Source organism: Cetorhinus maximus, chromosome 6, assembly GCF_964194155.1.
Source record: "Cetorhinus maximus chromosome 6, sCetMax3.hap1.1, whole genome shotgun sequence".
Taxonomy (NCBI): domain Eukaryota; kingdom Metazoa; phylum Chordata; class Chondrichthyes; order Lamniformes; family Cetorhinidae; genus Cetorhinus; species Cetorhinus maximus.
Window position 1 is genome coordinate 135,254,884 of NC_135884.1, and position 17,744 is coordinate 135,272,627.

The 17,744-nt window shown below is 40.9% G+C and overlaps 1 protein-coding gene across 1 annotated transcript in view; it reads left to right on the forward strand.

Moving 5' to 3' along the window:
• plcg2 (phospholipase C, gamma 2) overlaps positions 1 to 17,744 on the forward strand; it is a 189,345-nt gene that overhangs the window by 166,614 nt on the left and 4,987 nt on the right. The window contains exons 25-31 of the mRNA XM_078544554.1: positions 1,836 to 1,941; positions 3,747 to 3,962; positions 9,596 to 9,720; positions 10,687 to 10,801; positions 13,270 to 13,443; positions 15,425 to 15,513; positions 17,260 to 17,483. Of these exons, the coding sequence (XP_078400680.1) occupies positions 1,836 to 1,941; positions 3,747 to 3,962; positions 9,596 to 9,720; positions 10,687 to 10,801; positions 13,270 to 13,443; positions 15,425 to 15,513; positions 17,260 to 17,483 (1,049 nt within the window). The remainder of the gene's footprint in view (positions 1 to 1,835; positions 1,942 to 3,746; positions 3,963 to 9,595; positions 9,721 to 10,686; positions 10,802 to 13,269; positions 13,444 to 15,424; positions 15,514 to 17,259; positions 17,484 to 17,744) is intronic.

Consider the following 17,744-nt stretch of genomic DNA (forward strand, 5'->3'; position numbering starts at 1 on the left):
CTCTACCTTTTTATCCATTATATGAACTTTTTTAACTCATCTAAAATCTTCTCCACATTTACAATGTTGACTTTTTACCTGACATCTTGCCAGTTGGTATATGTAACAACCTGGCAAAAGCAATGTTTAAGGGGTAATTACATCTCCCAATTATAGCACTTTCATAACTCGCTTTCTTGAACACAGATATAACTCATACTACAGCATTTAGCGATGAGCTGTAAAGGAGGCAAAACCATTTTGCTTACCTTTTAAGCTCTTCTCTAATTCATGGTTTACACTTCCATACAGCTGGTGCAAAATCCAGCTGCCTCCATTAAAATTAAAAAGCTTACCCGGGGCGGACTCTCGATGAGCCCACAATGCTCTCTGTTTCATCCTTCATAGGAGCAGATAGGTCCCGGGGCCTGCTACCTCCCCGACCTCATGACAGTGGCTGAGCTTGGGAATGGAGGCTGGACCTTTTATAGTTTGAACCAGTGCATCAATCCTGTTATAGATTTACTTTTTGCATACCATTAATCGCCTTTGTCCGTCAAAGTAAACATCTCTCATGCTTCTGTACCACACTGAAAAGTCCAGTCAATCTTTTACGTCAAAACCCTAACATTATGGATTAATCTTATGATGGTTCTCTGCGCTGCCTCCAGTGCTCCCTTGTTTCTCAGTGACCATTAATAAACATTGTACTCGAGGTGCAGTAAGACCAGAGCGCTATACAACTTGAGCATGACTTCCTGTACCATATATCCCTACTGCATCTGCAGATGAAATTTGTCAACTCAGCACAGATCTGAGCTCGGCCCAAGGACTTTCCCGATCTGACTGAGCTCAATACCACACAATAGAGCCATCTTCTAAATAGGTGCTCCCAATATAGAGCTTCAGTTGCAGGGAGAACATATCCAGAATCTGCAAACAGACTCCCCATAGGTAGTGCGCCTTTCGGTTTCCTGTTTTGTGTTTCCAGTAGGTAAAGGTCTACGCCAGGAGTACACGTTTGGAAAATTGACACATTGAGCATTACTGAGCATCCTTTTTCATTTTTCATTTCCATGTTAGTGCTTATTCAAATTTTCATGTTCACTTGAATATAGCTCTTGACTGCATAAACTAGGCTGAGATTCCAGAATAATAGTGAAAGAGATCTGTATTGTTGCAGGTGTAATCCTTTGAACAATATGCTAACCCAAAGTCTCGTATAATTGTCCAGGTGGATGTTAAAGATTGAAGAAGATCCAGGAGTTATCTTGGTCATTGTCCTTCATTGACTATCATCACCATTGACCAATTAACTCATTAATATTTGTGGGATTACTGTGTGTAAAATGGTCTTTTTGATTATCTGCAGACCAACAGTCACTGTACTCTGTATGAATCATGGGACAATATGCTAGCTAATTCTATATACTCTTTTTTTAAGCGGTTGTTAAGGTTGCAGAAATCCTGACTGAAGCAAAATCCCAAAGCAAAAATTAAATTTCTTGATAAACTTATGATATAGTCGTCAGAGTCATTGAACTAAAGAGAAACAAACGTACAGTATGGAAAAATAAAGGAAAGATTCAGTAACCAACCAGGATAAAATTCTCATTCTACTAATATTTTTTTGCAAGAGATACTTGTTAAAGCATTAGAGCTTATTTTATACAGGAAAAATGTGTTTAATATCGGTTACACATATTTTGTAGAAGATGGTTAAAAGAGCAATAAAATATGGAATAGATCTCTGACTGAATAGTTCGATTAGTGTGTAAAATGTGTTACTTATATGATCACAGGATATTAAATTTCTGTGAATGGAACAAAAACTGATTTGAGCTCTGTTTTGACAGGAGGAGAATCGAAATGAGATGGAGAAGAAACAGCAGATTGCCAAAGAGTTATCTGATTTAGTTGTATATTGCAGACCAACAAAGTCTCGAGAATTTTTGCTGAATGGTAATTTACTTTCTGTGCAGAGTAGTCCTCACCAACTCTCTTTGGTAGATTTGTAACGAATATATCTAATTTTCCTATTTATGCAGAAACAAAACTGTCTATCCCATCAGAATTGTTGACCTGACATTCCCCGCTATCCTAGTGCCAATTGAGCAACAATGGTACCATTGGTTTATTTGTACAAGGAATGTTATAATGATTCTTGTCATTAAATCATTCACAAGCAGGTAGTGAAGTAGTGCTGAGTGTGACTGCACTGATGTACATGGTAATGGATGCCTGTACAAGTTCCACTCTGTTCAGTTCCTGATACAAGCTATCATGAATAGGGAAATGTTGAGCAAAAGCTTCCGTAGGGAATACTTTGCATGGGAGCAAGATTGTGGTAATTATAGATTAGAAAAACTATTTGGCCCAGCTGTGTTTATCCATCCAGCAAGATCCTATAGCAGCATTCATTTGTTTCTTAAATGATTTTGAGGTTTTTACATCCCCTGGAAGCTTATTCCACAAGTTGATCACACTTTATGTTAGCTTTTCTATATCCTGAATAATCTTAGATACCTCTAACAGATAATTTTCTAAGTGCCTCGTTTCTGGGCTGACAAATCTTTGCTTGTCTGGTCCCTCTGACACTGGAGTTCAGTTTTGTCATTCTTCTCTTCCAGGACTAGAAAGTCGTTTATTTTTTGGCAACCCATGTTAAAGGTGTGAACTGACCAGACTCTATAGTCTATTGGTTTGGCTGTGTAATATAACATCCTATTGGCTTTGTTCATTGTTGTTGCGCACTGATTGGGTATGTTTAGCGTCAACTCCCTAAGAATCCTAGGTTTCTTTTGGCTGTTTCAGCACCATTCATAGAGTTTACTTGTTGCCTATTTTTCCTTTCTGTGTAACACTTTACACTTTTCTGCATTATACTTCATCTGTCATTGTTCTGACCTCTTCCATATTTGGTCCAACTCATTACACAGAACTTACAACTTCAGCAGGGATGTCAAACGGGCAATATTGGATCATCCAACCATTACACACCCACTTCGATATCAATCCATCTGTCCATTACACACCTGCTCCATATCAGTTCATCCGTCCATTACACACCCGATCCATATCAGTTCATCCGTCCGTTACACACCCGCTCCATATTGGATTATTGCCCAATAAGTACCCGTTTCATATTAGATCATTACCTATTAAATACCCACTCAATATCAGATCATTGCTCATTACACACCCACTTGATATCAGATCATCACCCATTACACATAACTTGACATTGAATTATTGCCTGTTACTCACCCACTTGATATCAGATCATCGCCTATTGTGTACCAACTCTACAACAAAAACAAAAATAAAAATACCTGGAAAAACTCAGCAGGTCTGACACCATCTGCGGAGAGGAATACAGTTAACGTTTCGAGTCCGTATGACTCTTCAACAGAACTAAGGAAAATAGAAGAGAGGTGAAATATAAGCTGGTTTAGGGGGGGTGGGACAAGTAGAGCTGGATAGAGGGCCAGGTATTTTTATTTTTGTTTTTGTTTTGGATTTCCAGCATCCGCAGTTTTTTGCTTTTATCCGTGTGTACCAACTCTATATTGGATTATCACCTGTGACACACCCACTCAATTTTCCTTTTCCATTGATATCCTCTGTTTTATGTCCCCACCAAAGGTGAAAGCCCTGCCAATCCTGTAAGCCAAGTACTCGCCCTTTTAACGGTAGAGGTGCTAAGGAATTACAAGATGAAAGGGGGAAATTTAGCAATAACTCACAATATAATATTTTGTTTTCAGCTAAGGACAACACTGATTACAAAGAAATGAGATCGTTTGCCGAGAACAAGGCAGATACCATCCTCAAACAAAAGTCAAAAGAGTTTCGAGAATACAACCGCAAACAACTCTCCAGAATCTATCCCAAAGGTCAACGCATTGATTCTTCCAACTACGATCCAATTGTGCTCTGGCAACATGGGTCTCAAATGGCAGCTCTAAATTTCCAAACCCCAGGTGCTTGATATTTTTCATTATGAATCACTTGAACTTGAGTTATTTTGATTAAGTGTTGTGGCATTAAAACAATAAATGTGTTGGCCAGAAGAATCATGGCATACCAGGAATAGTGGCATTAGGCTGTGCTGTGCCTAAAATATTGGGTGCGGGTTTATTCTCATTCAGAACTGGCCTAATTGCAAGAAATTCACATCCTTTCTCTGGTCTTTTGAATGGGGTCAAGGATATATTAATAAGGTAAGTAAGATTCCTGTGGATGTAAATTGTCAGCGGTGCAAATGATCCAGGAAACTCACTTCTGCTGATAATTTGGCATAAATCCAGTGTGAATTGCTTTGGAGAGAATTTCTTCGGAGTAAAATATGATGCTGTTCTTGAGCCATTGGTGTGCCAAAAATTATGAGGAACAGTGTTTGTAATTTTGCTATGAAGACTGAAAATTCCCCTGCAGTAATTCCTTATATTTGGCTTTAAAATGGGGGCTTAGAGTACAAAAGCAAGGAAGTTATGATAAACCTGTATAAAACACTGGCTGGGCCTCAACTGGAGCTTTGGGTCCAATTCTGGACACTGCATCTCAGCAAGGTTGTGAAGGCATTAGTGAGGGTGCAGAAAAGATTCACAAGAATGGTTCCAGGGATGAGAAACTTCAGTTATATGAATAGACTGGAGAAGCCAAGGCTGTTCTCCTTGGACAAGAGAAGGTTGAAAGGAGTTTTGGTAGAGGGCTTTAAAATCACTCTGGGCATAGTGGATAGGGAGAAACTGTTCCCATTGGTAGAAGAATCAAGAACCAAAGGACACTGATTTAAGGTATTGGCAAAAAAAGCAACAGGAACATGAGAAAAACCTTTTTACACAGCGAGTGCTTAGGATGGGGAATCGACTTCCTAAGAGTGTGGTGGAGACAGATTCAATCATGGTTTTCAAAAGAGAATTGGATAATTATCTGAAGAGAAAATATTTGCAGAACTACCGGAAAAAGGCAAGGGTGCAGTAATAGGTGAGTTGTCCTTGCAGAGAGCCGGCACAGACATGATGGGCCAAATGGCCTCTGTCATGGACAGAGTTTATGTGCTTCCTTTTTGTCTGTGATCAAAGTGTTTTATGTGAGGTGTTTTCTTACCCTCAGAACGGTTTGTCCCAATTTAAATCATTTCCAGCATCAAGCGTTTGTGAATTTAAAAATAAAAAAGGTTATTTATTATTACACAATTGCCCCAGAGGTTTAACATAGCATCTCACACAAAAGCTACATATGGATGAATCAAAAAAGCAATACGGTTAATATCAGGTATTATTTCAGTCTCTTTTGTAGCAGGCCTGTAGTTTCTTAGGTGAATTGATGCATTAGCTGGAACAGGGGTCTTGTAAAGCAGAATATTCTCTGTAAGCTGTGAGGCCTCTTGTAGTTGAATTGCCAGGCATCTGCTCTTGGGTGAACTTGAAGATGGAACAGGTTATGGGAGAATCCTTCTCTCACTTTCAAGGTATAGTTGTTTCACCTTGGCTGCCTAGTTGGCTTGCAGCTGGTTCGATGGCTTTCCGGATGATGTTTCAGATGGTATCTCTCAAGGTGTTTCTGATCAGAGCAGCTTTTGCTGTTTTTTTTTTAAGTACAGGTAAAAAATCCATGGCTGACTTAATCATGTGACCAATTACAAACCTAAAGTCCTCCTTTCGAAAAAGATAGTGGGTTGGGTTATACACAGTCCTCTGGTTGTATCCTTTCACACTTTGAGGGCTTTTTGAGACAGCCACATTCAATTTAAATTACACTGTATCTCCTGCCACCACACAGGAACAGGAAGTCAGTCCTGCTGACGTCATTGTCGTGCACCCGTTAAGCGCTCACTTGCTTGCCCCGCTCACCACCCCACTCCTCACTCTGTTCGCCATCCTAGTTGCCGCTCCACTTGCCACTTTGCTCACCGCTTGGCATGCTGCTTTACTCACTGTCCTGCTCCCAGCTGCCTCAGGGAGCTGCAGACCTGCGAATAATAAAATAAAGCACAAAAAAAGCTGCAAAAAAATGCCCAAGCGGCATAATCAAGCACCTGAAAGCCATAAAAATGCTGTCCCCAGATGTTTCTTTTTTATTTTATTCCCTAACAGAAATTTCATCCTGCCCTTGGATGAGGTTTCATGAAAAATGTAAAGCCTGCCTGGCTGATTGACCCATTCACCAACTGCAAGGTTGGAAGTGCCACGAAAAATCGCGTTCAATTGCACTGTTAATGGGCTTAAATGCCTGCTTCACTATCGGCAGACGCGCTTTCGATTGCTGCGCACGCCCACCGAGCAAAATATCAGGCGATGACGTTGGGACACTCGCCCGACACCACCTTCCATGATTTTACGCCCAATCAGGTCGGGCGCATGCCCGCCCACGGAGTGTAAAATTCTGCCCTATAGTTTTAAAATTCATGCCTGCACCTCTTTGTGTGCTGTAAGCATTCAATGATTCTATTTTAAATGAGATTAGGAACACTAGAAATAAGAGCAGCCTTAGACCATGAGCTAGTTCTGCCATTCAATAAGATCATGGCTGATATTCACCTCAATTCCGCTTTATTACCCTATCCACAACAAGAGTAATATTCCATAACTCATAGTTAAAATAAGCTTTGTGTCTGGCTGTTCCACATAATATTTTATAAATATTTTGAAATTTAAGTGTTTTCCATAGTATATCACCTACTTATACTTTGAAGACTTCCCGCATCGAGAGACGCATAAGGCAGGCAAAGCACACATTTACATCTATTTCCATAGCTCGCGTTTCCTGGAACAGGTCACTAACCTGAAGTCAGAAGCTATAGTTTGAGGAGCACCACTCTGCAACAAACGTGGCTGACGAGGAGTATCTCCCACTCTTACTGCCTGCCGTAGGCATATTGGAAAGATTTGCAAGTCGATCAACCTGTTCGGCCGCATTATGAACACACCTTCCTTGGCCATCAAGCCCTGGGGTAGGAGTCAAACCCAGCCCATAGGGGAAAAAGCAGTGACAACTGGGAAATAAGAATACTGGTCTCAACTGGGCTTGTATACCTTAAAATGGAACACCAGTAAAAACTGGGAAATAAGAGTACTGGTCCGAATTGATTTTCGTTCTGGGAGAGCTTCTGGCTCAGAGGTAGGGACACTGTCCACTTTGCCACAAGACGAACTTAGCACTTAAAGTGAAGCTTTTAAAATTATTTAATCAATTTTGGCTAAATATCAGAAAGTGATATGACTTTGCATACAATAACCTCTAGATGGAGCTTCTGCTCTTACCTAAACTTATCTAAACGCCTTTGTATTCAATGATCCTCACAGAGTCATAGAGGGCTACAGCACAGAAAAAGGCCCTTCGGCCCATCGAGTCTGCACTGGTCAAACTATTCTATGATTCTATATTGAATGAGCTTACGAATGTAAGAATTAAAACCAGTATTAGGCCATGTATTTGCCTGGACCTGAGCAGCGGCCATGATAGTCGGATTGCCACTGCGCTCGAAAATTCCCCTAATTCAACGCTGCTGCGGTTTCTTCCACAGTCTTCCAATCCCAGCTTTAACAGAAATGCGCAGCACAGTGTCCCTCAGGGAACTCCGTTGAAGCGGAGTAGAGTCGGGGAAGACAGGACATGCCCCCTTTTTACAGCACCAGCTGTATGGTAACTCTAAAGGCTCAGTCTCAATGTTGGTGAATGGGTGAGTGGATGAATGGTTAAGTGGGGAGTAGGGTAGGTGGGAAGGTGGGTAATGTGGCTAAAGTGATTAAGTGGGTCAGGACTCCCACAAGGTCCCGACGCGCATCTTCGTTCGTACATCTGGTCTCTGATGACCCGGAAACAGGAAGATTTGGCCCACAATAAGTGTCACCAAGATAGTTTTTCACTATATGGTTATATATATATATATTTTATAAGAAATAAAGGAGCACCTTACAATCTTGTGGTGCTAGATCCAGGGTACACAAGGGACTCATCTTAATTTGAAGCTGCTTGATGTGAATTATCTGTTACGTCAAATTGAACCCATGCAAATAAAAGCTCCCTTGCTGCTCTGTTAAAATTGCTTCATTTGTACTGCTGGATCATAGAATTGTATAACCCATGAGGAAGCCATTCAGCCCATTGAGCCTGTGCTGGCTCTTTAAAAGAGCTGTCCAAAAGTGCTGCTCCCTTGCCCTTTCCTCACAGTCCTGCAAATTCTTCCATTGAAACAAAATACTTTGAATTATAGGATTAGACTGTATTATTGTAAGTGGGTATAAGACAAATAAATAAGTGACAATGGATGCAAAGCAGAAAATCAAACTGAAGACGGACACTGGACCAAAACAATATTTCCAGTATCTTTGAAAACCATGGATTACAGGTCAAGAACAGTGGTCCGAGTATCAACCCTGTTAAACTTGTGAAATGTCTCAGTTCTGCTTGGAACTGTCAGTTAGGCACACTGTTCCATAATGTGAATTGTAATGTTTGGCTTCAGAGCTTGGATTTTACTTTCGGTTATCTTGGGAGCAAGGAGAAACCTTAATCTTCTGTTTTTAAATGTTTTACTGGATTAATCAGCCTCATCATGATATTAAATGAAAGTGCAAATTAGACATGGCATAGGTGATTGATGGAATTAATTAACAAAACATGGAATTGGAAAAGTTATGTGCTTTTCACGAATCTTATGTAACTGTGGCTAGGACATGATGTTGAAAATCTCCAAGCTCCACATTTAAGGGGCAGAATTTAATGCCCTCTGAGGCATGTTTGAAGGTTGGGTAGAGCGGTGCTGTTTGATTAGGCAGGAAGTGCAGGGTAAGGACCCCAGCACCTTCCCGACTCCCGCCACCCCCCAGTCAAGCTCTGTGCAGGAAAGGTGGAGGGTGGCCTTCCCATCCACAGGCCAATTGAGGACCTTTGGCTACTTAACAGGTATATTAAAGGCCTCATCCTGCTGCTGCTAGTATGCAACTAGCATACCAGTGAGGGCGCCCAGCAAAGCCTGTCAGGTTTACCAATGGCCAACCAGGGTGGCAAGGGATGGAGGGGTGATGGTCCCTTGTTTACAGGCATCCCGTGCCTGATCAATGAACGTGGCAATGGGAAGGGAGGGGAAGGGGGCGTGTGGGGGGGCGGGGAGGTTCGCAGAAAGCCATTCCTCTGATTTTGCTTCCAACACCACTTTCCCCCTGCCTCTGACACCCCCCTCTTCGCACTCGCGGCACCCCCTCATTTCTGCCCCAATCCCAGCTCTATCTAGAGATCCATCACCGATCCTTCTTACAGTGTAGTACTGGCAGTGGCTACCACTGCCGGTGGCACTACTGGTTCTAGAGTGCTGCCAGCCTCTGATTGGCTGGCAGCTCTCCGGGGCGGGATCACCACCCTACTGGGGACTTAATCTGACAGGGGGCCTGATGTTGTCCAGGTAAGTGCCCGATTAGCTTGGAGTAGCATTGGCCTCCCAGAAAGAAGTGACACGGGGCTCCCGCTGGTTCTCCAACAGGTTGTCGAGATCCTTGCTGCACTCATTAAAATCTGCCCCAATATCTGAGAGAGAACCATTTCAGGGTTTGGTGTCTTCATTGTACTGAACACTGTGATTCAAAAAATCATTTCAATTCTTCTGTTACAGATAAACCAATGCAGTTGAATCAGTCTTTGTTTTCTATGAATGGAAGGACCGGTTTTATACTGCAACCTGAGTCTCTGAGGAGTGACAATTCAATTCAGTACCGACCATATTCTGTGAAAATAAAAGTAAGGAAATTGATCCCACATTGAGATGTATAAAGTCAAGCTCTTTTCAATAATAATATATAAACAAATAGAATAAAAGCAAGTTGCAGGAGTGAAAGCCTAGTGCCAGGCATCACCTGAGCCTGAAGGATGCCACATGTGATTAAAGTTTCCGCCTTTATTTTGATTATTGTTGCAAACAGCACACCAGAAACATATTTCTTACGGAATTTTAAAGTCACTCAAGTAGATTTTAACCTTGGACGTGAAATTATCCTGTAAATCGAATTCTCATTTACATCTGTATCACAGACATCAGACTCCAGATGTCACTTTGTAAATGTAAAATAATCTCAAAAAGGTTGGTGCTTCTGAACCATGGCCTCAAGCTGTTGAGCATGTTTCAAACTGCACAATTCCCCGACACAACAATTTTGATTGCCCTGCGATTTACTGTGAATTACACAAACTAGAATTATGCTCCCTTGAATTTAGAAGGCTTAATTGGTTGAGTGGTTTGAAGTTTTCAAGATATGATGGGGCACAAATAGCATGGATAAAAATAAACTATTTCTGTTGGTTCAGGAGTCCAGGACTCAATGTACTCTCAGACTCTGTATGCAACCTTACAGGCATGTGCATAGTTCCTTCCCTGACTCCAGAGTAATATCATAACTTTAGTGTTGCTGCACATTCAAAACTGCCTTACAGTGATGTCAAAGCTGTAGTATTAGCACATCCTCAGCAAAATTTAAGAAGTTACAAAATGTTTCATGTGAGTGAAACTATTACTACTGAAAATATCCTCAGCAGTCTCTGTGTCCCCATCAGAAGTGTTAAGGGTCATGGGGTGGTTGTATAAATCATTCTCAGCAACAATTATAAAGTAGTTCCGTATCTTCAAGCTGCATCCGATTTTACGATGCTGTTGATTGAATATCTGTTAGATTGTCTCATAATGTCTTGATTTTCTCACCATCTTTGCAGCTTCTTGGTGCCCGCCATCTACCCAAACCTGGCAGGAGTATAGTTTGCCCGTTTGTAGAAGTAGAACTCTGTGGAGCTGAGAACGACAACAAGAAGTTCAAAACGGTAGTGATAAGTAAGTATGTGTGCACCTCTGTAAAATAGCTTATGTAGTACAACAGGGAAATTGTTTCAGTAATATAAACACAATGTTTGTTTTTTGCGTTTGTTTCTCATTTAGTCTTGAAGAGCTTGTCTTGGTGTTTGGATAAAATGACACTAGTAACATGAATCAATATTGAATTAGTCCTGATTGTTTTTTAAAAACATGCTTAATATTCTGCAACCTTATAATGGTCTTATTTCCAAGCTGTCAATTACTCATACAAGTCAAAGCAGCCTGCATGACTGACACCCCTTCCACCAGCTTAAACATTTGCTCCCTTTACCATCATCACATAGCGGCTGCAGTGTGTACCATCGAGAACAGGGCTTCCCAACCTTTTGTTCCTCTCTGACTCCATTTTAAGGCTTGAAAATTGCTGTGACCCAAGCTGACATTGCGAGGTGTGGCGGGGGGAGAGCTGTCAGAGCAGGGGTGGGGGAGAGAGCTGTCAGAGCAGGGGTTGAGGGGGGGAGAGCTGTCAGAGCAGGGGTCGGGGGGAGAGCTGTCAGAGCAGGGGTTGAGGAGGGAGAGCTGTCAGAGCGGTGGGTGAGTGGGGGAGTAGGGGAGAACTGTCAGAGCGGGGGTGGGGAGTGACAGCTGTCAGAACAGGTTCGGGGCAGCTAGAGAGCTTTTTCAACAAAAGGGCCATGGAGCCAGTCCCAGGACTGTCCCACCAGAGTCCAATTCACCATTGCTTCCTCCGAGCTCAGGACCCCAACTGCCCGTCCCTCTATCCTACAGGAGTTGCGACCCATCGTTTGGGAATCTCTGACATATGAGATGCACTGCAGCAACTTGCCAAGGCTCCTTCAGCTGTACCTTCCAAACCCAGTACCTCTACCACCTGGAAGGACAAGGGCAGCAGATGCATGGGAACACCACCACCTGCAAGTTCCCTCCAAGATACACACAATCTTGACTTGGAATTATATTGCCGTCCTTCACTTGTCACTGGGTCAAGGTCCTGGAACTCCCTTCCTAACAGCACTGTGGGTGTACCTACACCGCATGGACTGCAGTGGTTCAAAGCAGCAGCTCACCAGCACCTTCTCAAGGGTAATTAGGGATGAGCAATAACCGATGCTCACGACTCAAGAACAAATGTAAAAGTAACATGTCCAAAGCGTGAACATATATAATGAGTGTATACAGACTATGTATGTGCAGGCTATTCAACTACAGTGGCATAGGGGATAGCATCATTGCTGAAGCCAATCCTGTTTTCTCCATATACTTGGTCCTTCCACATGAGTCACCAGATGACAACCTGGAGCAGGAACCTTCCTCCTCCCTATCTCAGGAATGCTTTAGTCAATTGTAGGACCCCCAAACTGCTTCTCAAACTGAGATCAAGAGGCTGGGAATCAAAGCTGCTACCTTAAGGTGGCTTTGTTCTACATCAGATAGTGTCTTTACCAAATCGAGCAGGTACAATTCTTCCTTGTGGTGTGGATACACAAATAAATAAAAAAAGAAAAACTGCAAATGTGGAAATGACATTACCATCAATGAATCCCCCACCATCAACATCCTTAGGGTTACCATTGTCCAGAAACTTAACTGGACCAACCATATAAATAGTGTGACTACAAGAGCAGGTCAGAGGCTGGGGATTCTGCAGTAGGTAACATACCTCCTGACCCCTTCACTTGCCTGGATACATGCAGCTCCAATAATACCCAAGAAGCTTGGCACAATCCACGACCAAGCAGCCAGCTTGATCAGCACCCTATTCACCACAAATGTTCACTCCCTCCACTACCAGTGCACCATAGCAGCAGTGTGTACCATTTACAAGATGCACTGCAGCAACTTGTCAAGGCTCCTTCGACAGCACCTTCCAAAACGTGACCTCTGCAATCTAGAAGGACAAGAGCAGCAGATGCATGGGAACACCGCCACCTGCAAGTTCCCTCCAAGTCGCACACCATCCTGACTCTTAAAAGCACTGTGCATATACCTGCACCACAGGGACTACAGTGATTCAAGAAGGCAGCTCACCACCACCTTCTCAAGGGCAATTAGGGATGGACAATAACTGCTGGCCCAGCCAGCGACACCCACACCTCACAAACAAGTAAAAGGTCAATTGGAATCTGAAAAAGTGAAGTAGTTTAATATTTTTGCCTTTTATGTGTGTATTCTAATAGCAAACAGAAGTGAATGCAAAGCCAAGATCTCAGCAGCACAAATTTTGAACTTAATGAGCAGCAGGGGGTTAAACTGGTGGACAGCAAAGATATGTCTTCAATAATGCATTGTTCATTCTGACATGTAATTTGTGCTATGTTTAAATGCTCCTCGAGGGCATATATGAAAATGAATATGAAAATGAATATGCTGTGGTATATATAAAATGAGCCAGGGATAGTATAGAATTTTGATATCTTGAAGAAAGTGCCCGAATGATTTAAATCATATTCTTGTTTATATTCCAGACGACAATGGCCTTAACCCAGTTTGGACAGGAGGAGCAGAAGACGTTAGTGAGGAATTTGTCATTCAAGATCCCTCTCTAGCTTTTCTCCGATTTGTCGTGTATGAAGAGGACATGTTCAGTGATCCTAACTTTTTAGCTCACGCCACTTTTCCCATCAAAGGAATTAAAACTGGTTAGTTTAACAGATCAGAAATTCAGCAGAAACGAGTCTTGTATATTCGGCAGCGTAACAGAGTTTAGCCAGATACAACCAGGACAATGTTGCTGAGTTGACCCTGGGAGCAAGAGAAGGCTCAGGGAATGTGTACTCAGTTTCTAACAGACAACTCAAAGGTTTCCCCATGCATGCTCCAACAGTCTTGATTTTTATCCAGGCGATTGCTAATTCTATGCTTCAATGAAGGGAAAGGGTTCCGCAAACATACCAAACCGAATTTAGTGCTGGTATTGATAGTAAATGCTTTGAAAATGTGTCCACTAGCTCTGTCCCCTTGGTGACTGCAGTGTCAATGTGAGACCACCCCATTTGTATGGGAATAGCAGAGGCTCCCACCACTGTAGGTACATCTCAGGTACCCATCTGCCTCATGCTGCCAGAAACTCGGGCATCAGCACACCACCTAAGGGGTTTCCAGGATTCCCCACACATTCTCAACTTTTTTGTATAAGAGCGATGATAAGACCTCTTCTTCAGAGGTCCAGGCAGCTTGCCTAGCCTAATGGTTTTGGTGTTTACATTTTGAAAGTGTGCTGATTTAAGCCATGGGTGCAATGTAAATGACCCTTATTTCAACTTACCTTCTAGTCATTCTCACATTTAGTGTTGTGTGTGGTATTGCTGAATTTTATAATGAACTTATAGAATTAATTTCTGAGTCCGAGTTATATTTAGACTCAGAACAACAATCACTGAAATGTCTCAAGAGTAATATGTGGCTGGGGCCTCATTTGAAGTTTCAGTGAAGTACCCCTTATAATATTTGTGACAGATAGGATTCTGGTTAGTTGTGGTTTATGTACAACGTACACAAGCATCAACTGTGGATATATTAATGCTTTAAATTTTTTAATGAACAAAATTTTATTTGTTGATTATCATATCTGATATGGTTTTTAGTTGTCTATGTGAATAAATGTTTGCAGTATTTTGATTTGATCCTGAAGAAATATAGATATGCTTATCACTGCTTCTAGTATGATGAACAAAAGTTATTTCAGTGAGCAAAATCTTCCTATAAAATGAAATGAACAAAAACATTTTTATGGCTATATACAAATCTTCTATTGTTTACAACACAGGAAAGGAAGAGGAGATCATATTAGTCTAGTCTTTAGCAATGATAATTTATTTTTATTGTATATATTCATCAAATTAATACACTAGTAATAAATTTAATTAAGATTTCATCACCATCAGTTGCTGCAAAATCATGCTTCACATATTCTAATGTCTTCATACCTTTACCACTCCTAGAAACAGGAATTCACATTGTTACAATGTTGCTGCCTCTCTACTTTAAATTCTTGTGCATCACAAAGTGCAGTTTCCATAGACATCCCGTGTCTCCTATGATTCAAAACTTGTGACTTTTTGCAGGCTATGAGTGGGAATTGTACGCCCGCATGTATTAACATCTCAAAACTATGAGAGATTGCTGAGGCAGTCAACAGGACTATGCATAATCAGCGGCCATTTCCTCCCAGAGTCCATGACAATCCGTGGAGAGAAGTGTGTGTTGTCTTATTTCACCATAAAAATGCAAAATAATTGTTTTTGGAAGGCAGCAACACAGGCTGCAGTGGTACAAGAAGGCGGCTCACCACCATGTTCTTAAGAGCAATTAGGAATGGGCAATAAGTGCTGGACCACCCAGCAATGCCCACATCCCATGAATTAATAAAAAGAAAGCTAAAAGAGTTCTATTTCAAATTCACAAAATCTCTTTTATAAAGCTCTGTGTAAAAAATCATTAGAATTTTTTGAATATGAAGCAAGATGAGCTTTGGTTCCCATTGTGCACGCTAACACTGGAATTAGTTTCCATACAGTTTTGGTGTAATGTCAGTTTGTTAGTGTAATTGAAATGTTAGTGCAGTCTAATGTTCAGGAGTTTGAACATTCAGTAAATGCTTATTTTCCATCTTCTCTCCAGGATACCGATCGGTTCCTCTTAAAAATGGTTACAATGAAGATATAGAATTAGCAGCTCTTCTTATCCAGTGTGAAGTGAACCAATTAGGGGTAAATAATGTCTATTTTTATCACTCAGATTATTTGCTTAATGATTGTCAACTTTTAACCTGGTGCGTGAAGCATTTATTATTGAGAACATGAATATGTTCTGCATGTTCCAGGTCATTCAAACCAGATAGGTGAAAGAAAAAAAAACTTGCTTTTATATAGCACTTCTCATGGCCTCAACACACCTCAAGGCATTTCAAAACCAATGAAGTACGTTTGAAGTGTAGTCACTGTTGTGATGTAAAGAAATGAAAGAGATAGAGGAGTGGATTTTCATCTTCCCCACCTGGGGATGCAGATCGCATGCACTTTACAGATAGAAATTAATGCAGTGAAAATTAGACAATGAAATAAAAATCCAGTCAGGTTTTGTAGAAGGCAGGTGATTTCCTCACTGGATTACTTTTCAGGGTGTGAATAGCCCAGAGTGATTCATTCATAAAAAAAACGTCGTTAGATGGGGAGAGAGATAAAGTTGTGATACAAGATTTGCATTTTTTTCAAAGATTCCATGATTGAGATTAACATAACTAAAATAGAATACAACAACGGTTAGCCATTAATGTATTGAGCATGCTTAATATTAATATCTTTGCTACTGATGTTTTCCACTTAATGAGAATGATAGTATTCCATTATTTCAATATATTGCATAGTATTCTGAAATTTTACTTGCCTGAACAGTAAAAAAACATTTTAGTGTAAAATATGTCATCCTACTCTATTTAAGCCTATCTGATTGAAAGAAGTGTGAATCAGGGCTTCTGCATTATTTCTGAAGTTCAGGTCTAGTGGATCTAACACAAGGGTCAATGTGCTATTAGCATTTGTTCAGTAATAATTTCTAGGCTAAGTGCTATTTCCTGACATTCCTTAGTTTACTATTTTAACATGGGCATTATTTGAAATAGATCCAGTTAAATAGTGGACATAGGAATATTATATAAATGCATTTGTCTACTAATATTGCTAAAAAGCTGAGGTAAACTAGTAGATTTAGAGCTAAATTGTTCAGAGGCTGGGATACAATTACCAAGTTCATCCTTTCCACTTGTTTTCCTTTCTTCTAGAATTTCAGATTCCTGCTTCATTTTATCTTTGAGCGAGAAAGATGATAGTCACATAAATAAAATCTAATCAGCCATTATTAAAAATACAGAAATGTAATAACATATACATTCAGAGTTCAATAAGAAATCCCTGACAGCCACTAAGTATGCCTGTGAAATAGTTTATAGTTTTGATAGTCCAAGCAGGAGAGCAGCAAATCAATAGGAAAATAGATCACCAAATTAATTAAAGTAATAGAAAGCAAGCAAGAACTGAAATTTCAATGGGTCAGATTTCATATTCCAGAATGCCAATATAAAACTTTAAAATTGTTTTATTATTTGCCTACATTTATGTCCTACCTTATATGTTGTGGGAAACCACCACAATAAATTTAGCTCAAAAAAGTGGATTTATTTTTTGCAGTGTTATGAATTTAACAACCGATCTCACTCTGTCCTGATGTGAATTAAGGAGCTTGTAAAATGGAGATCATTTTCTCCTCTAAAGAAACAAAACTCTTAGGAAATGATCCACCTAAAATAAACATTCAACATAAGGTTCAGAAGTAGCATTAGGGCTATCTATTTATGCTATTCTGCTGTCCCACAACCACATACTTAAAAAATGACCATATGACTATTAGCTGGATTAGACTAAGTCCCTGGTTAAAAACATTTTATTTGATCATTGCAGGAAGGTGAAGAAGAACTTTACTCTTCGCGTCAGCAGTTACGGCAGCGGCCGGTTGAAGGGTTATACGATACTGCGCCAATTAAACAACGGACTTTAGATGGGCTATACAGTAGCAGTGCACCTCGTCAGCGACAATTTGACCCAGTGCTATACGATTCTTACACAATGCAAGCCGGGAGGAGCGGAGGCCAGAGGGATCAGCTGCCAGAAGTTCCAAAGAGGAGGTAAGTATATGGAAACTATAATCCTTCAAAATCTCTGGGAAACTAATGAAAGGGTGATTGCAGGTCTCTCACAGATGTCAAAAGGTATTGCGGGCGATTTTTAACTTGTTGATTCCTGTGTTAATGGGACCTCAACAGCCTCAAAATGAGATTGGTAGCCCTACCATCCCGTTAGCCCCAGTGATGCGGCGGGCACCATTTTGAAAGGGACATACCATTGTCCGCCCAAAGTGTCTGCCTGTTTCAGGAAGTAGGCCCCTT